This window comes from Grus americana, chromosome 4 (genome assembly GCF_028858705.1).
Source record: "Grus americana isolate bGruAme1 chromosome 4, bGruAme1.mat, whole genome shotgun sequence".
Taxonomy (NCBI): Eukaryota; Metazoa; Chordata; class Aves; order Gruiformes; family Gruidae; genus Grus; species Grus americana.
In genome coordinates this window covers 56,064,200-56,084,846 of record NC_072855.1, presented here as the reverse complement: position 1 = coordinate 56,084,846, position 20,647 = coordinate 56,064,200, and the positions used below count along the sequence as shown (strand labels likewise).

General features: G+C 40.4%; 1 protein-coding gene across 1 annotated transcript in view; it reads left to right on the top strand.

Moving 5' to 3' along the window:
• The window catches only part of PPA2 (inorganic pyrophosphatase 2), a 41,158-nt gene extending 21,304 nt beyond the window's left edge, over positions 1–19,854 (top strand). The window contains exons 7-12 of the mRNA XM_054824505.1: positions 54–180; positions 7,770–7,897; positions 9,715–9,800; positions 11,296–11,365; positions 18,584–18,623; positions 19,675–19,854. Of these exons, the coding sequence (XP_054680480.1) occupies positions 54–180; positions 7,770–7,897; positions 9,715–9,800; positions 11,296–11,365; positions 18,584–18,623; positions 19,675–19,703 (480 nt within the window). The 3' untranslated portion in view covers positions 19,704–19,854. The remainder of the gene's footprint in view (positions 1–53; positions 181–7,769; positions 7,898–9,714; positions 9,801–11,295; positions 11,366–18,583; positions 18,624–19,674) is intronic.
• Positions 19,855–20,647: the final 793 nt, after the last annotated feature.

Below are 20,647 nucleotides of genomic sequence, written 5' to 3'. Positions count from 1 at the left end.
AGAAATTCTGCATAGTGTTTTCCAAATCTTTGTGAGATTGTGTTCTGTTTCAGATTCGTTCCTCTGGTGAGATTGTTCAGGTGAAGGTCTTGGGTGTTTTAGCTCTTGTTGATGAAGGAGAGACAGATTGGAAGATAATTGCTATCAGTGTGGATGACCCAGAAGCTCAGAAAATCCATGGCAAGTATTTTAATCTTTCGTAATGCAAGTTATGTCAGCAGCTCACACGGTAGAATGGTACCTGAGTTTAGGCCACTCAGGACAAGAAGAGGGAGACAGCGGAAAGGGAAGACTTTTGTCTGTTGGTTTGTTTAAATCAGGTGCTTCCTTCAAAGAGGGCATACATGCTTTCACAATAAGCTTTTGAAAAGGTTCACTTGGATTTTCAAGAGGATCTGTCATGCAGAAAGTCTTTGGGCTTCTGAAACGCAACTGCCTTAGAAAGTGACCTCTTAAAATTACAGGCTTATCTCCTGTGTAATAGTGCGTATTTACCCACTCAGATTATGTAGCCCACTGTTATTTTCCTTGTTGAAAGTGTTTGTTCCTTTTATATTTGCAGGCATTGTGTTGCATTCTGAAAAGGGCTGTACATTTCCAATGTTTTGTCACTTGTAACTGAGTTATTTCCAGGGTTTATTGCCTAGTATGAACGATTAGATTTCACCTTTTAGCTTGAAAATTTGCAAAGTAAACAGCTCATCCTAATACCAGCCTTGATGATGACTAGCTGTACAGGAGGAAATACCCTGTCCAGACTTGTCTTCCTTGTGACCATGGTTCTGGCATCCAAATGGAATTCAAGTACTAAAATGTGTCTATGTGAATAGCACGTGAGGTATAATTCTGCTTGCAGACTCTTTGTTAAGATGATGACACACATCTGTTAAACCTGCAGGGAGTTGGGTTTTTGCAGCACAGGTAAAGTGCTATAAAATGGAGGTTCACTTCCTCAAATGCAATGTTACTGGGAAACATGAGAATTAAGTGAGGAGGTTTGCCTAAAAGTTGGGGATTGTTGTGAGATCAAAAACCATAAATACCATCAGGCATGTACGATCAGAGCCTGCTCTTTGTTGGTAGGGAGTGCCAAGGCACAGAGTGGCCTTTCTGTAGGAATAGGGCTATCCAGTAGCTTTTTAAGGCATTATGTTTCTTGGCCATTGAGGCTTTTTCCTGGTTTCTGAGTGTAAAGTAAGTATATCACTGGACTAGTCCTTCATTCTCAGTTTTCTTGCAGGTTGCTTTCACATGGAGAATATTTGGCTTGTGGGGAAAGATGGGGAGAAGAGGAAATGAGGAAAAGGAAACTCTTGGGTTGATGCTGATTAAAATCATTGGGCAGATGAATTTACTACGTAGTGCTTATGAGACTCTAACTACTTTGACAGTTAGAGATTAAGAAGTTCAGCTTAAGGAAATAGTAATAGTTTACTGTTAATGTCAGTATCAATTTAAACCTCTGTAATGTGCAGTGAAATGTGATATAAGTGTCAGTCATTAAAAAACAAGTAATTAGCACTTTATTTCTATACACAGTTCTGTTTAACTATTACCTTTTTTTCCTTAACAATTTCTGAGAGAGTTTAATCAGAAAAGTGGGTGAGAGAATTTAAAAGGAGTCCACTAAGTAGGGGTAAAACTGGGAGAGTTTATGCCACTGAGTTAAGTAACTCTATTTGAAAGCCCTCTGTTTTGCTTTTGTTTTTTTCAGGTAATGACTGATTTGTGTCAGCTGTTACAGCTTTAGTTTGGGAGCGGAATAAAAGTTTTAGTCTTAAAAAAAAAAAAAGAAAAAAAAATGCAAACCCTTGCCTGTAGTTGACTCCTGTGTGCATCCTTTCTTATCAGAGAATAGTTGCAAAACTTCAAAAAGAGAATTGTCCTTCTGAGGTTCAGAGAAGTGCAGAAATATTTATCCAGTTTAATATGATTTCCCTTTGGGATTGGAGTTGCAGTCCAGGATTTACAAAAGGAAAGAAAAAGTAAAAAAAAAAAGTAAAAAAAAAAAACACCCACACCCATCTGCTTTCACAAAACATGACTAGCTTGCAGTGTTTAACAGCAATCCTTCTTCAGTCTGAAAACAAACAAATCTGTTGGTGTAGGCAGCACAATATGTCCTTCTATACTTGTTTTTCCCCTTTCCCAAAGATGTTAATTATTTCAGCATAAAGGGATAGCTGCTACAGATAAAACTGGTATCTGCCTCAATAAGTGACGTGCTGCTGTGTTATGGTGGTGGCCTCCTAGGGAAAGATGAGGCTAAGTGTTGCCTTCTAAGTCTGTCCAGTCATTTTTGTATCATTTGCTAAACATTTCGAATTGGACTGAGAATCATCACATTTGCTTTCAGCTCAGTATGTGCACAGCCCCCAGTGAACATTTGGAAAAAGATAATTCCGAGACACCAGAGTGGTGATTACTTGCAAACCCCATCCTGAGCCCGCGCAGTGCGTTAACTCCTCTTGCTGCTTTAAGCACACCCCAGGTACTCTGTATATTCTCCTTGTGGGATTGTGATCGTTCTCATAAGTGCAATTGATTTTTCTGAGACTTCACAGAACTTAAAACTGAGCAGTCCCAACTTCTGAGCAGTTCTCATTGTTTATTCATAGCACTCCACTGTACTGTGTCCTGCAGGCATTTATTGATAAATACTGGTTTAAATTGGAAACCCTGCCTAGAACTCATTCACACAGAGCAATGAGAAACTCTAGTTTATAGCGACAATACCCAGGGATGATAAGCAATGCTTAGCACCTATTCAAGTGGGAACTCTGTCATCAGTGGGAATAGCAGGGGCTTAGTCTCTTTTTGGACTGACTTTGGAAGGTAATCTGTTTGAAATTATAGCACTTAATACTGGTGGGCATGGGGACAATCTCACTCCAAATACAAGCAGTATGTCAGATGCAGGTATCAGTATGAGAAAGTTTCTTTCAGACTAAAACTGGACATCTTCAGACTTATCTATTTCAATAAGATCTGTCTTTTTGGCTACCTGAAAACCAGTGTTGTCTTTTTGCTGAGGCAGTTGCTAGGCAGATGGCCATTAGTGGACCAGCAAAGCAACTTCAGACCAAGCAAGTCTGGGAGAGGGCCTGAAAGCTCTCTGTACACTGAAACACTACATCTTGGTGGTGTAATAGGCCTGGCTGCTTTGTTGCTTTTTGTTTGTTTGTTTTTGTAAAATACTGGCCAGGAGAAGCACGTTCTTGGAGCAGAAAGGCTGCTTGTCTGCTTATCTCAAATTTGGATTTAATTTAATATATTGGAACTCACACACATATCTTATATGCTTTGACAAGGTTGGGCTCAGAAAGGATGAGTGATATTTTCGAGCTGTGGTCTAAATGTATATGGCACCTTCATATTGGACAAGAGGTTTTGAAAATCACTGGCAGTTGAAGCAGGAAGTGTGTTTGAAGCAGCTTATGAGAAGTCTGACTCTCAAAAGGTCGTCTTACCTTCCCTGAGCAAATTGGACAAATCATGTATGCTGCATGACATTTTGGAGGTGATTTACTGGCCTGGATTCTTCACAGCTGGTTTTTTGCTGTTGCTCACTGGAAAGACACCTGGATATATTCAACAGCAGTTGGTGATTTCTACTGGCTTTGTTGTGCTACCATTTGCTGGCACTGGTATAGTTAACTGTGCTATGTTGCCATGCTTTTCCAGTGTGCAACTCAAGATTTGCTTTTTGAGTGAAGTGATCAAACCCTAAATGGCAAAAACAAAGCATATTGCATACTTTGTACCATATATTGTTATAGACCCTTGCATGTGAGTGTATTTGTATGCAGAGCAGCAGCAGAGGCCCTGAAAACCTTTGTTGTGGATTTGTGTAAGCATTCAATATAAAGAAATTAATTATCTGTACTGAGGCTCCTCTCCTACCCCCTCACACCATGCTGCACAAAACACACCAAATGCCTTTATATGGAATGTAGCTGCTGCTTCCTGTAAATGTTTATAAGATGTTATTAAAAACATATGTCCTCTCTTCCCACAGACCTTGTTTAGAAAGCTTGCTGCAAGCATGTTGTTTTAGGTTTGCTCGCAAGAAGCAGCATCTGTTGTACTAAAAATGGTAGTTTTGTAGAAATGCTTTTGTTGCTCTCTTTTGTAAAGCCAGATAGAATTGGGATCTGCGCTTGCATTGGCTCACTCCCTTGACAGAGCTAGCAGCAGTTGTTTGTGCCAGCCTCTAGAGGTTTTCCTTATTGAGACTAAACAGCAACCCCTAATGTGATTAGCCATCTCTTTTTAACCCTTGGTGCCTATTAACTTTGGTGCCTAGAAAAACAGGCCCTGTGGTTGTATGTAGGCAGTATAAATTACCACGTAGAGCCCAGTGGGTATGTGTTGATAATGTACTGGCAGGAGCCTGACCTTTCTGCTCTGTCAGTCTGAGCAGGGCTTGCTTACAGAGGTGAAACCATGTTAGGACAGGTACGTGCTTGCTACTCCCATACTTGCTCAGCCCCTTTTGACATCAGTGTGAGTACATAGCTCTAAGGGAAGGTAAGCAGTCAGGGTCAGAAAAAAGTGTCGAACAGTGTCTGCTATGGAAAAGACATCTAAGTAATTTTTTTTTAATCATAATATGCAGTTAGCTTCTGTAGATATTAGTGCAGTAAGTCACTGTACTGCTTATCTTGATCTTTTACCTTTCTTTGCTTCTTTGTTACTCTTCTGTTTTCTATTTTTTTCCTTCTCCCCGATATCCCAGCGATGCTGTTTGAATGTCAAAGTGGAGGACAAGCTGTCTTTCAGGCTTTTCTATGGCACCTTCTAAAGAGCTGAAGAGGTGGCTGTTGAGTGATGCGAGAGCTGCTGTTTTCCTTATATTTTGTCCTGTGTGCTGACTCCACAGCAACAGGATCGATTTATTTTTTGGTTGCACTGTTGCACTTTTCCTGCTGCTTGCCACCAGCTCCCACTATAATACAGATGTTTTGGTGGTGGTTTTTTTTTTCTTCAACCATTTAAGCTTCATTTGGTGCCCAGTAGCTGTCCTTCATAATAAATAATAGTGAAGTGAAGCATGGGGATGAAGGAGAATAACTTGCAAGGAACCAAGGAAATAAGAGCGAACACTGTCCCCCTTGTTAAGTCCTCAAAACCAGAGTATACAGCAGCCAGTACTTCAGGAGCCATATAATGCTGTAGCCTGATTCTGTGTAGTCATTTTACCTAGGCAGGGTATTTTCCAGTAGAGAGAGTGTGAAATTCAGAGAGATGATTCTATCAGTGAAGATGGTCATCCCTATCTTAAGGAGGTAATGAAAGCCTGCCCCAAATCCTATTCTAATATTTGAGTCTTTTAAAGAAAAATAAACAAAGCCTGTAAGTAAGGAACAACAGATGGGGAAGGGCCCAAGTGTCAGTTTTTATGGCAATAGGAGGCAAATAACCAAGTAGGAAGAATGGAGAAGCAGAGTTAGGAGAGAAGTTTGCTGGAAGAGGAACCAGAAAAAAAGGAGCATCCATCTGAGAAAGTATGCTTGAGTTTAAGTAATGTCTGGAGATGGAGACCTGGAGTTCATCTGCGGCTGGGAGCCAAGGAAATTGCTGTAACAGCCTGGTTTTCTTCACAGACTTGAGTAGATACAGTCTTTCCAACAAGTACTAGCAATTGTGAGTTCAAACCTCACAAGAGGAGGAGATGACAAGGGCTCAAGATGGGAGGAGAGATGTTCCCTTGCTTGGTGAGAACAGGATAATACACTGGAGCCCTGATTTGAATTGGAGCTGCAGTTTTACTACTGCCCAAATGAAGCATCCTGCCTCCACCCAAGACCTCACCCGTTTCTAAACTATTCCTTCTTGGTTGGTCTCACTCACCCACCCCAGTGAAAGGCTTCTTGTACTCTTAAACATGTATTCCAGCTAGAAGACCTGCCTCTAGCGCAGCCTTATGTGCCCTTGCTTTTTTCTGGGATTCTGCCAATGAAACTCCCTAATCTTCTACAGGCAGGTGGCCAGCAGCCAAGTTCAAAATGTGTCTTACTCCGAGTCCATAAACACGTAGCCCTATTAAGTGCGTGCAGAAGCAAAAATTTACATGGGGTTCTTCAAAGTTTTATGTTTTATTCTTCAAGTAGCGTGTGATCCAGTGGAATTTGGGAGCGGCGTCTATTAGATGCCTATGAATACTCACCATATATTCTCACATAGGTTTGGTCTCACAGTTCAGTCCACATGTCGTGTCTCTTGGTGGTCTACAGAGAATCGAATGGTCTGTAGCACAAGACTTTTTCCCTTCTCTTACTGTTCTCTTAAGAAATACTTGAATGTCTTTTTAAAATATAGTCTGTGAACCTGAACAAAGACATTTAGGCACTTGAAGATGGAAAGCACATGACTAGTTGTCAATTCTGTGGACTAAGCAACTCTGAAAATCTGTCGTATAGGACTGGATAGACAGAAGAGTATCCGTCAGGAATCACTGCCAACCAAGCTATGTCAGTGAGTGAGGCATATCTATGGGAGAAGAGAATGAAGTAGCCAAGCAGTATGGAGAGAGCAAGAGGCAATGAGGAAGGGAGAAATGGGCAAGTGACTTGCAAAACACTGGAAAAGGAGAGTAACGCCATGGAAGGTGACCTGGGCAGAGTGAGGTTATGAAATTGCTGGGAGACTCCATACAAAGCACAGCAATAAAAAGTCAGCTCCCATTTCCATCAGAAGTGACTGTAGGAGGGAACTAGATGGAAGGAGAAAGGATTACACCAGCTACAAAGAGTACTTGGCTTCCGGAAAGGACAAAATCCTTTTATTGTATCAAAATCAGTTAAAATTGTATTGAGGCTTTTCCATGTACACACATTGCCAGAGAGTTAATTTGCCAAGGGGCTGTTAGGAACACCTCAGTGTAAGGGACAGGAGCGATGGTAGTCTCACAGGACAACCTGGTAAAATTTGATATGTGCAGCAGAAGTAAACGTTTAAGATCATGAACTGTGTCTTTGCTACAGTGGTATAGCCCTCAAGCAGAATTACTGTGTGACTGTTTAATCCCTCCATACTCACTGGGGCAATGTTCATCTCTGCCTCCCAAGGGTGTCCTGCAAATGGCATGCATTCCTCTTTGTGTCCTGTTCCATCCTTGCATGGTAGGATTATAGAGGTAAAGGTAGAATTGGCTTATCGCTGTGAGTATGCAGATATCACAGAGTTAGCAGTAGTGTTTAGTGCTCCTGGCACGTATCTGTCTTGTAGCTAATGGGCTGAATTTGGAAGTAATATGAGCAAAGGGATGCCTTTAATATAACTTTGAGAAGTCAGGCCTGCATTTTGTTTTGAGGTGCTGGTTTAAAAATCCATGTGTTGAAATTGTTTTTACTAGCTATTCTTTCATTATCAAAAAATGCCTGTAGTCTCTGCAGTTGCTGGGGAAAAAATTACCTCACTGAATAATCTAAGTATTGCAAGAGGTAGCTTCTGAGATGAAAGCCTATAAATAAGGAATTTTCTTCCTCTCCTGTGACAAGTATGGTCCTTTTGTGCATTGTTCCTTTGGGCCTTAATTAATGAAGGGCAGGAGGCAACTGGTTTACCTGTTTAGTGTGGTTGTGAAATCATAAGATATCAACGATGGGCAGCTAACGTAATAAAGTGAAGTTCCCCAATGACTTCGAAAGTGCTCAGTGAGATCAAATTGCTTGCAGAGCCTTTATGAGACTTTAAAAAAATGAATGTTACAAAAACTGTGAGTAAAAATGACCAGGTTTTTTGGGTTTTTTTTTGTAAACCTACAGATATTGATGATGTCAAGAAGCACAAACCAGGTTACCTTGAGGCTACAGTTGACTGGTTCCGATTATATAAAGTCCCCGATGGTAAACCGGAAAATCAGTTCGCTTTTAATGGAGAATTTAAAGACAAGGTGAAGATAATCTACTATTAAAGATACATCATTGTGTCATGTGGCCTCTTTAATACATCCTAGAGTTTTTGGAATTATAAAGTAGGAGGTTTAACAGAAAGAATTTTTATACAAGGGATCTTTGAATACAGTTTATTAGGCTAGGAATAAATAATGTTTGCTGCCTTCCATTTTATTCAGGGAAAATGCATAGATTATTAAAGGAAGACTGCAAAAAATATTCAGTTCTAATCCTGACGAGATTTACATATGCATTTGTGTGTCTGTAGGTTTTTCCCCAGCATTTTCATTCTCCTTGTCAGAGCAATGAACAGATTGTCTTTTCAGGTTTTTTTTTCAGTCCTGATTGTTAAATTTTCCTGACAGTTTTTAAAGGCTACGCAGTTTAAGACAGGCAATGGGTTGCAGAGTTTTTCATATTTGGTATTTGCTCAAGGTATACTTTTCCCTGGTAATTCTGCATAAAAACATTTGAGCTGGTTTTGGCTTGAAGGCTGAAAAAATATTTTTCCCTTTTTTAGAAAAAATTAATGATGCTTTAAAACACCAGTACAGTAAAAACGACTAGTGTTTGAAAGGAGAGTGGATCTGGGAATAGACCTCACTGTAGAAAATACCTGGATTTTTCCAGAGGAAATTGGATGTGATTTGAGTAAAAGTACTTTGCAAATCATGTATCGCACACTCTCTGTAGTCTATTTTTGGCAAAGAATCACAGGTTCCTAATGAATGATGTCCGTGTGTCAGCTAGTTCAGCCTTGCAGTATGCTATCAAAGTTTTAAAACTCCTTCTAACCAGCACAGGCAACTATACATGTTTTCTCTGGTTAAAGAGATGCCCTGACTCTCCCCTCTGCACTAAAACTGTCTTTTAAGTCACTCAGATGTCGAGTTGTAAGGTTTGATAACCTGAGCTCTCCCCTGTTCTCTCAGGAGCTGCCCTTAAGAGATTTTCCTGCTCTGTAAAGCAGAGTGTCGCTCTGTAGCGACAATATATCCCTGTCAGGCCATTGGAGTTCAGGCTTGAGGCACTAAATGCCCTGAGATAGCTGGTTTGGAGCAGTTGAATAATTCTCAAGCATTTCTAGAGACCCAGGATGTGGCAAGGCGTTCATGGCTGTGCTCCAGCAGCTCTGGTGAAGTTCACAATGTTCCAGTGGCATTTTGCCAAGTCACTCTTTGTTAGGAAATGTGAATGTTCTGCTGGCAGCTTTTTGCAAGCCAGTCTAGATATCATCATCTGGACACTTGAGGGCTTGTTTTACCCTTTTTTTTTTTTTTTTAAGTGTTTTCATCCCCACTGCCAATATTACTTTTGTTTTAAACAAACAAAAACCGTTAAGCAGCTGACATGTTACATTGTTGCAAATACTTAAGTATATGATCGAGCAATTAATGAAGTAAATGCAGATTTTTCTACTAAAGGGGAAACCTTAACTCTGACCCTGATGTGCACGTGTAACAGAGGAGTCCTAGCTCACACACTTTGTCCCATTTAGGACCTGGTACAGTTATCTACAGCTGTAGGTGTCTGCTTAGCATCTAGTGCTGATTTAATTATTTTTGTGCAGCCTTCATGTTTTCTGGCTGTGGACTGAGGGGAAAGTCCTGAATGTGTTGCCAGCGTATATGACAGAGAGTGAAGTTTGTTTCTTTTCATAAAAAGGGTGTTATATTTTACAGAAATTTAATGAGGCCTTGAAGGAGGCCCCTTAAAATAACACATTGAAACAGTATGTTTTAGTAAACTAGTTCTGTGGATTTTTTTCTGTTTAATAACATTTTAAATCATAAAACTTTTCCTTGATGTGAACTAGGATTTTGCTGTTGAAATTATTAAATCCACCCATGAATACTGGAAAGCTTTGCTTCATAAAAAAGCTGATGGAGGTACTATTAAGTGGTAAGTATCCAGTCACATCTTTTCCTCTTTGTATTGCGCTTGTACTGCTGGTGTTCAACATGTGGCAGCTGTGCATGAGCTGCTTAGATTTTTTTTTTTTTTTTTTTTACTTTGAGATGACAGGTATACTCATGGTTTTGATTGATAATTAATTGATAATAGACTGTGATTGACTAATTGCACCTTGTATAGTGATGAGCTACCGGTAAGTGGTTCCAAAAATATATTGATTATATAAAAGTGACATAAATTACTTCAACTTTCAAGAAATGGCCCCAGAGTGTTTGTTTGGAGTCATTTTGGGAGAATCTTGGTATCCTGTGCAAATCTTCTTGTCATTGTTTACCCTGTCCTTCAGTGCTGCATTGCTGTGTTGCAAGAATTTTTTGCAGCTTAGCATGCCGTATTTTTTAGTTGTTCTCTGGAATGAGAGAACCAAATTATTGTTCTTTACCAGCCTTTGGCCTCATCTAAATTAAAATGGACTTTCTTAAACTGTCTGGTCTGGTTTGCATTGGCACTTCTGTCCCGGAAGAGCAGGCAGGTATCTTCGTCTGGTGCTTTCCAAGGGCTGTGGATTGCCATTAGCTAAACCAGGCGGCAAAGGCTGTGAGGGAAGCTGTGCTCAGATAGTCACTATCTTCTACTTTATTGGGAAAACGTGACTTTCTCAGAGCTGATTGAACACCTCAGCAGTTGGACAGGCTGGTAGTTCTACTTTAGCATGGCAGGAGTACTGTAGGATAATATTCAAATTTTGGCCTTAATCATTTCAGACGCACTTTGAGCTTCATGTTGAGGAATTAAAAAATAATTTAAATTGTAGTCTTACTTTGAGGAATTGAACTTCTTGCTGTTTACCGTGTAGCACCTTGAAACTCATGGCCAAACTCACTTTTGGAGTGAAAGGGTATGTGTTCATGGGGAAATGTTTCTGCAAAGTATCTGATCCCAGAGTTTATCTGCTGTCTAGAAGCAGTACAGGTATCTGCTGCCTTATGTAGGAGCAGAATTTTGACCTGTTTTTTCCTCCTCGTTAGGCAGGTTACTGCAAACCAAGTGGGGCCTGCCACAGAATCTAGCCATCCTTCAAGGCACCAGAGATGGAGTGGGGGATATTCACACCATCTGTGCTCGCCATCTAGGTGTTCTTCAACTCCCTCAGGAAGTGCCAGTTGATCTCTGCTGACTTTTGGCGGGGATTTAGTTTCTTAACTGTGATCCTCTGAACTGTACCAAGGTTAGCTGCCAGAAGCACTGTGAGCACTGCTTTCATTAGTATAGAACGTGTAGCCTAAAAACCCCCTCAAACCCAAAGAAACAAAGAAACTCCTCCACACCCTCATTCCCTTCCAGCATATTGGTTACTTTGTGTTTTTTACTTCCTCGTTTCTTACAGATACATCTTCTGTGAAGATTTTTTTTCCATATGTGCTTAATTGTGTGTGTCCTTTTCCACTGATTGATAAAACATATTTTTAATTTTATTTTTCAGCACAAATGTTCTGGTGAGTGGCAGCCCCTTCTGTTGCAGTGAGGAGGATGCCCGATGGATTGTGCAGTCGGTAAGGTTAATACTTTTTTTTTTCCACCTTTGTTTTTAAAGTGATTAATAGGAAAAGAAGATTCAGAGTGCCAAAACTGAAATAAAGTAGCTAAACTGAAATGGTCCTTAAACAAAAATTTAAGGCATAAAGTAAAAGAAAGAGCACAAAGGTTGTGGGGGAAATGCAAGCATTATAATATAAACCTTTCATTGCAGTGGTCCAATTGTGCTTTCTGGCAGGTTCATTACTGTTCTGGTGGGGTTTTTTTGTTTTGTTGTTGGTTTTTTTTCTTCTCCCTCTGCAGTGCTGTTTCTTCTGATCCTGAATAGCAAGATGGACTGCTATTTGTATCTAGCCTGCTGTCTTCTCTGTCTCCCCTGTTGCCATGAGTTACCACCCAGTGTTAGAACTCATTGACTAGCTGACTGTAGTCCCTAATCACTAAAGGGATCCTTTGTTTGTCTACTTGCATAATTAAATGCATTGCTGTAAGAGAGGGGGATGCTTTTTTGAATGTTTCTTAAAGAATGCTTGTCATATTCTGAAAATTAACATAAAATTAAAACATGCAGGTTTCCTGTTCAGGCGAGAAAAATGTCCTGCAGGTCTGATGCTTTCATGTGCAAATGGTAGTAGAGGAGAATTTCTTCCATTTTAAAATATGCTAGTTTGGATGCTAGAAATTAAGCAAAGTTACCAGAAATTACATGGAGAAAAGTACCCCCAAGTATTACTTTTTTTTTTTAACATATGCAGTGATTGAGCCTATGTTCATGACCATGTGAGCATGGCAGGTATTTTACACATGTGCATGGCTGCCTGGGCAGCCAGTGTTTTGCCCCAACAGATATAGTAATGATGCAAGTTCAGGTGTCCAAGGAGAAACCATCCACTGTGCAGTTAACATTCCAACAGCATTTCTAGTAAGCACATGTTGTCCTTGGTGGTGTTTTGTCACAAGTAAATAAGACTGTCAGTTGCAAAGAAAAGTCGGTTTAAGTCATAAAGAAGTGTCAAACCTAAGTGTTTTTCCTATTCAGGACTCTTGCTTTCAGCACTCCTTTAAAAGTACCTTTATGGTTGCACCTGTGAATGTTGATTAATGGGACCGTAAGCTTTAAATGAAAGAAAAAATCATTTTGGAATTCAAATGTTTTTAGACATGTCAGTCACAGCTATAAGCAAATATTTACCTCCTCTCTACTTTCAAATTTACAATAACTTTTAGTGAATGTTTAAATGCAACTGAAATTTCAAGTTCAAACTTACTTGGATGGTGACAAACCTGCAAAGGAATATTTCCTTTTACATTCTATGCTGTTTGTACTTTAAAGCATGTAGAGTAAATAATTATCTGTTTAAAACAGCAGTAACCGTTATTTTGTCTCTTAATAACAACTCAAAATTTTTCCTGTTTTTTGGGGGGGTGTTAGTAAAACCGGTTCATAAAATAGGTACCTTGTATAAAACTTCAGGTTTTTTTGTTTTTTTGGTTTTTTTTTATTATGAGCGCTTGCCTTCTTATCAAATATTATCACCTTGGCTGTTTTGTGCCTCAAATTATTTTTTTTTTTTTAGGTGATACTGGTTTTGTGAAGTTGTCATTCTGTTTCAGTTCAGTCTAAATATTTTAATTGTGTATTTCTAGGCTACTGTCTCTTGGTACTTTTCAGACAGGGACAAGATGCAATACTCTTTTAAATACTGTTCATACTGCATGTAATTTCCAATCTATGATAACTAAAAAAAAAAGTTCGTGAAATATGAATGGTGGACAGTTAAGCTCTAAATGTAAGCAGGGAGGTTGACTTGTACATTTTAAGCAGGTATCTTTTTGTCTAGTACACTACACTGCCCACTTTGGTTGTCTGGCATTCATCTCTTTCAAACTGAAGTGAAAGTACGTGAGTGGTGGCTGCAGAATTTTAATGGCTGTGGTAATTTTAAATGAAAGCTGCCTGTGTCTGTCTGGGGTTTTTGTTGGGTTTTTTTGTTTGTTTTTTTAAACTAAAAGCAGATACATTTTCTTCCAATTTATGTCCATCTATTAACTTCTGGATAAAAACTAAAGAATGAAAGCTGAGGTAGAGATTTCGTATGCAAGTACAGTGAGAAACATATTTCAGCTACTGCAAAATTTCAGAGCTACTTGTGCAGTGAGAGCTGGTTCCCTGCAATTCTGTTTCCTGGGTCAGACTCCAATTACAGAATTTTTTGAGTGAGTGATAATTGCCTTAAATCAGGTATGCTGATTTCTCAAAAAAAAAAAAAAAAAACCAACCCAAACCAAAAAAAACCCAAAAGCCCACAAAACCCCAACCAATCGAACAAAAGACCCAAAAGGCAACACTCAGTATTGTTATGAACCAATTTGTATGGTGAGCGAAAGAACTATAACTAAGAACCAAAAGGAAAACAAGCAAATCCTTACCAAATGCTTAACAAATTGTGCACTAAACAGAATTTCATACAGATTTTGACTGGGTAGTTCCCAGACAGTCCTGTTGATTTCAGTAGGATTTATTGCACTATTATTTGACCCTTCGTTCTTTTACAGATGTGGGACTAGAATGGCTTCTCTGTGTTGGGGAATTTCCACTCCACTTAGTTTCTAGACGGTAGGCATGTGTGCTGTCATCAGTGTTGGTGGCAGTTGCCATGTCCAGTCAATCCCAAAGAGATAGAAGATAATCTGTGCATATGGGAACACAAACTGAACATTTGAATCAGCCAAAATTACACCTGCCCCCTGCAACTACAAACCTAGTTGATTTTTAACACTAGGTGGTGAAAATTTCTGGTGTTCTCTAGCCTCTGAAGATTATTTCATCTTTTTCAGCTCCAGTGTTAGTATATGTTGAAAACTAAACCCAGGAGGAATAGAGTTTTGTAGTTGAATGTGTTAATGCTAAGATGTACTGTTTATTTCAGGCATTTAAGTGTTGCCATCTGTAAAACTGACCAGGACAGCCAAATCTTTGTTTAACATTAATCCCAAGAACTGCTTGCTCACTTGCTCTGTGAAGAAGCTGCTGAGGACTTTGCAAGTTGGAAAATCTCCAAGATAATCTATATATAGTTAGTAGAGCAGTGTTTCTCAGACTTATCACATAATTCTTCCCTTATAATAGTGGAAAGCGAACTAGGAAAGCTTTGCTAGATGAGGTCTCTTTTGATAAAATGCAGAACAATGTCTTTTAGGAGAAAACATCTGGCTTTTCCTGATAATTTTAAAAAATCTCCAACAAAATTTGAATCTGGACAAGTACTAATGTGTTTCAAATAATTCAGATCGAAGCAGGAAAGTCTGTTAACTGCCTTTCTCCCTACATGTTTTCTGTGAGGACATTTCCATTTGGGACATAGTAGAAGCAGAATTTTCTGTTCAGTGGCCAGTTGAGAAACAAAAGATTCATAGAATGGTTTGGGTTGGAAGGGACCTTAAAGATCATCTAGTTCCAACCCCCCTGCTGCAGGCAGGGACACCCTCCAGTAGACCACGTTGCCCAAAGCCTCATCCAACCTGGTCTTAAACACTTCCAGGGATGGTGGGGTTTTTTGTTTGGTTTGTGGGTTGGGTTTTTTTTGAGGGGGTGTGGGTTGTTTGTGGGTTTTTGGGGGGGAGGGAGAAAGGTTGTTGTTGGGGTTTTTTCATTCGTTCGTTTGTTTTCTTATTGATTTATTTGGATTTTTTTAAACAGTGTTCCAAATGAAAGAGTAGTGTAGTGAAGAGATTTCTGGTTTAGTGGGATGAGGTTTCGATCTGTTCCTGGTCTCTCAAACTTTCTGAGCGATTATCCCAGAAGTGGCAGGCACCTGTTTATACATGGTGACCACTGGTTCTCCCTGCCTTAGGAGATAAAGCTTTGGTTTTACTGGAAAGAGAGGGGATTGTCTGGTGTTAAGGCTTGGAAGATGCTTTCCATGGAGCGCAAGAACTCTCGATCCCCATGTGTAAGAAATAAGGAATGGATGGCAAGGGACCAGCATGGATGAGTCAAGACCAATAAAGGGCAAAAAGGAAATGCACAGAAACTGGAAGCAGGGACAGGTATCCTCAGAAGAATATGAGGACGTTGCCCAGTTGTATAGGGGTGGGGTCAGGAAGGCTAAGGCATGGCTGGAGCTGAACTTGGCAAGGGACACGAAGAATAATAAGAGCTTCTATACACATGTCAGCCAGAAAAGGAAGGTCAAAGAAGCCCCCAATGAACATGACTTGCAAACTGGTAACAACGGCTGAGGAGAGGACTGAGGTACTCAACAACTTTAACTCAGTCTTCACTGGCAGCCTCTCTTCCCATAACTCCCAAGTGGATGGACCTCAAGGCAGGGCCTGGGGGAGCAAAGTCCCTCCCACTGTAGGAGAAGATCAAGTTCATGACCACCTGAGGAATCTGAACATGCATAAAAGTCTATGGGACCTGTTGAGATGCATCCCAGAGTCCTGAGGGAATTGGCTGATGTAGTTGCCAAGCCGATGTCCATGATATTTGAAAAGTCATGGCAGTCAGGTGAATTCCCTAGTGACTAGAAAAAGGGAAACATTACACCCATTTTTAAAAAGGCTTGAAAGGAGGACCCTGGGAACTACTGACCTGTGAGCCTCACCTCTGTGCCTGGGAAGATCATGGAACAGATCCTCCTAGAAGCTATGCTAAGTCACATGGAGGACAGCAAGGTAATTCGAGACAGCCGGCATGGCTTCACCAAGAGCAAGTCTTGCCTCACCAACCTAGTCGCCTTCTATGATGGAGTGACTACATCAGTGGACAAGGAAAGAGCTATGAATGTCTGGACTGCTGTAAGGCCTTTGATAGGGTCTCTAAATTGGAGAGATATGGATTGGATAAACTGTTTGGATGAGGAATTGGCTGGATGGTCAACAGCTCAGTGTCCAGATGGAGGTCAGTGACGAGTGGTCTCTCTCAGGGGTCCGTGCCGGGACCGGTACTGTTTAATATCTTCATCAATGACATAGTGGGATTGAGTGCACCCTCAGCAAGTTTGGAGATGACAGCAAGCTGAGTGGTGTGGTTGACACGCCCGAGGAGCAGGATGCCATCCAGAGGGACCTGGACAAGCTTGAGAAGTGGGCCCATATGACCCTCATAAGGTTCAGCAAGGCCAAATGCAAGGTCCTACAGCTGGGTCGAGGCAACCTCCAGTATCAATACAGGCTGGGGAATGAAGGGAATTGAGAGCAGCCCTGAGAAGAAGGAGACTTGGGGGTATTGGTGGATAAAAAGCTGGACGTGACCCAGCAATGTGTGCTTGCAGCCAGCATCCTGGGCTGCATCAAAGGAAGCATGGCCAGCAGGTCTGAGGCAGGTGATTCTGCCCCTCTACTCCACTCTTGTGAGACTCCACCTGGAGTACAGTGTCCAGCTCTGGGGTCCTCAGCACAGGAAAGACATGGACCTGTTGGAGTGGGTCCAGAGGAGGGCCACAAAAATGATCAAGGGGGATGGAACACCTCTTCTGTGAAGACAGGCTGAGAAAGTTGAGGCGGTTCAGCCTGGAGAAGAGAAGGCTCCGGAAGACCTTATTGCAGCCTTTCGGTACTTAAAAGGAGCTTATAAGAAAGCTAGGAATGGACCTTTTAATAGGGCCTGTTGGGATAGGACGAGGGGTAATGGTTTGAAACTAAACAGAATAGATTTAGACTAATAGAAGGAAGGCATTTTTTACAGTGAGGGTGGTGAAACACTGGAACAGGTTGCCCAAAGAGGTGGTAGATGCCCCGTGCCTGGAAACATTCAAGGTCAGGTTTGTTGGGGCTTTGAGCAACCTGATCTAGTTGAAGATGTCCCTGCTAATTGCAGGGGGGTTGGCCTAGATGACTGTTAAAGGTCCCTTCCAACCCAAACTATTTTGTGACTTGAAGTCCTGGATTACATTTGTCATACTGGCACATCCTTTCAGACCAGTCATGCACCAGTCATTACCCCCGTGCAGGTAATTTTCCTGGGTAAAGTGGATTTTCCCTTCCCTACTCACAGGCTCTTCACCTGCTCTTCAGTGGATTGAGCCCTGTGCCTGCTCGGAGGCAGGCAGACTCACGGGGAATTTCACATCATTGCAGCTCAGTCAGAGTGCTGCACTGTGCCAAGCCAAGCTGTGCAGCTTGTGGGTCAGTTTGCCTGCCTGCAGGGTACTGCAAAGTTTTCATTAATGTCTTCATGTGCCGTTAAGTCGTGGCAGGAAGTCCCACCTCTTGGTGTGGCAGACATGAGTGGTCACTGTGCAGCTTTGTTCTCCTGAAGCTTCAAACAGCTGCCTTTGAGGTTGTTTCTTTTTTGCATGGTTCACCTAAGTGATTACTCCTGGGGTTATCTTCTTGGGTAAGCGTAGTTGGGGTGGGCTTGTGTCATGGCAGAGGCCAACATCCATGTTTTTTGCATTAGATTTGTGTGTGTGAGTGAGCGTGGCAGGATTCCTTGTGCTGAGATTGCTCTCTGCTGCTTTCCCAGCAGTTATGTCAGTTGGAAAACTTGTCTGTTTGTGAGGAGCAGACAGAAGGGCAGTGGAGGATTGTTGCTATGCAAGTAACTAGCATCCTCATAGTGAGGGAGGTTGCTTCCAGCTGGTGTTAAAACTGGCTTTAATTTTGTCATTGAAGTAATAGGAGAAGACATGCTGTGTAATACTGTGACTGAATAGTGGTGTAACCAGCTTTGAAATGGACCTGGACTTAGACCTGTGTTTTAAAATGATTTGTCACTTCCACAGAAATGAATCCTACTTTGTCAAAATGTGGTGTAAGAGATTTTAATTACACATTTTTTAAAAATGTTTGCATATATGTAATCTGAATTGTGTGTGTATATATTCACATGCAAACCTTTATACTGAAATGTACAGTAATGTAATTGGAAAGGCATTTTTATTCTTTATTATGTAAACAGCAAACCTTGTTATCCTCAAAGACAATACAGTAGGAAAATCCCCTTTACATTAGGTAAGATGTTAATCTATCACTCATTATTAGTGTGTTTGTTTTGTCATTTATGAGCAACCAAGAAATTTGTGCAGTAGTTGCAGAGGGGGGAAGGTAAAGTCTGTAAGGCACAGCGCAACAGAGAGTTCTGGTTTTATTAATATCTCTTGACTTCAGCAGTAAAATAGCTTTTTTGGGTGCTACCTGTGAAACTTTAACTAAACACTGATATGATGGGTTTTGTTTGTTTGTTTGTTTTTTTGTTTTGTTTTTTTGTTTTTGCATTTTCTTTTTAGGCACCAGTGCCTGTGAATGGAGATTCTACTTCCCCAGAAGGTACGTTTTTCCCCAAATGCCATGCAATTTCTTTAATCGTTTGCTTTAAAAATTGACATAAAAACTCTTGTATTGAAAAAAAGGTGGGTCTGTGTACATGAGAACAATAATAGTTATATTCTGTCAGACTGTAATGCCTGTCCCCTGTTAAATAGAACACGGGCAGAAATTCTTGGATGGTTTGTGGGAGAAGATTACTTTGGAGCGTAAGTAAAAATGTAGTCCATGTAAAAAGATGAGAAGACTGAATTTTGCTGTTACTGGTCGTGGAAGGCAAATGTATGACAATTATCCTTTTTAAAGGAGAAAGGTTGCTTTGCCTTAGTTTTTGTCATTCCTCACAGTAGCTAACTAATGAAATAAACAGCCCTCTTGCCTAAAAGTGACATAACCATGCTTAATTTTCAAGTGTAAGTTCTAAAGACAAAATTCTCTTTTTCACTGTTATGACTGTTTTTCGTGTTAACAGAACATGTGTTTTTCATCAAGAAATAAGAATGCATCCTATGTTTTCATTTTTAACTACTTTAAAAAAAAAAAAGTTCATGCCAGTAGAAAAATCTCTATAGAGAAGATGTACGTGCTTTTTGAGACAGAGGGAGTTACAGAAACACTAAGAGAAAGTTAGTCATGAGTCGAGTTCCAGATTGTTTGCAAAGTAACATCTGTGTAGTCCATGTCATGGGAAAGCAAGTTGCATTCCATTTGCCCTTATATGGCATGCCAATAAATAGCATTTATTTACTGAAGCATTACATCTCAGACCTCTGACAGACAACTGAACATAATCTACCTGATCTTTAAAGTTTTCCAGGGATGGTCACATCAATGTTGTAACTTGTTGCAGGAACGTTTCAGCAAACTGTTAGAGTGAACAGATATTATTTTGAGGCTGTGCTTTACATAGGCTGGAGATAGAGCTCACCCAGAAGTATTCTTATGGGAGGGGAGATAGCTGAAAGAGCAGAATGTTGCTTTTTCAAGTGTTTGTGTCTGGCTACTTGTATAGAACTAATGTCATTCTTGATGGGTATTTTTTTGTTTGTTTTAGTTGATTCCTGGCACTTTTTTCCCAAGTGATTGTCAAAGTGTTCTGAAGCTGCATCATCAAATCCTGAAGTCTGCCCTTTTTTGAAGACAGGCAAAAGTACTGATTGTTGGGTTTCTGTTGAAACAACTTTTCACCTTGTGTAAACCTTCTCTCATGTAAATAAACACTGATTTAAAATGAGTGTTTGCTTTCTATGTCTGTCTTTGTGCAGGGTGGAGCAGAGGGAAGAGGAGGACCTCCTTATTTGTTTCTGAATCTCAGAACTCCAGAATTGCTCTTATCCATTCATGAAGTGTAGTATCAAATGAGATAGGAGATAAGGTGTCTTCAACCTTGTTCTCCAGATTTTTGGCATAATCCAGCCATCAGGTGCATAGAAGACTGTGTTAATTTGTATCGTGGGGCTGGTCTGGCCACCTTGCCTTTTCAAGTAGACAATAATCTTTATGTAAAAGGCTTAGCAGTTTACCATGTTCTTTAATATCTGACTCTGCACTGTTTCCTCAGTTATTCACTTTTGTGCCCAGTTACCTTTGCATGCTTCGTAGAGTTATGAGCAGAGTATACTTGCTTTAAAAAAAAAAAAAAACCAAATATAACTTCACACCAAAGAATAATTCAACTAGGAAGGGCCAATGCTATAACAATTGAAGTAAGGATGCACGTGTGCTCTCTGTACTACATCCTGTTTTGATAACTTGTGTGATGAAACACACAGGAAGGACTTTCCTTATGGAAAGCTTTCTTGTTCAGAATTGTGTATGCCTGAAGGCTTTTGATAGTTCCTCATTTAGTGAGACAAGATTAATAAAATATATAGAACTGTGTTTTGTGCTTTCGTGGTAAAAATATCTGCCACTTTTTCTACTGCAGGATTTTGTCTGACCTGTCTCTACCCACGGTGTTCATTAAAAACAAAACCAAAAAAAGCTAGCTGTTAAGTAGAAGGAGAGGAAATGATAATATAGACAGC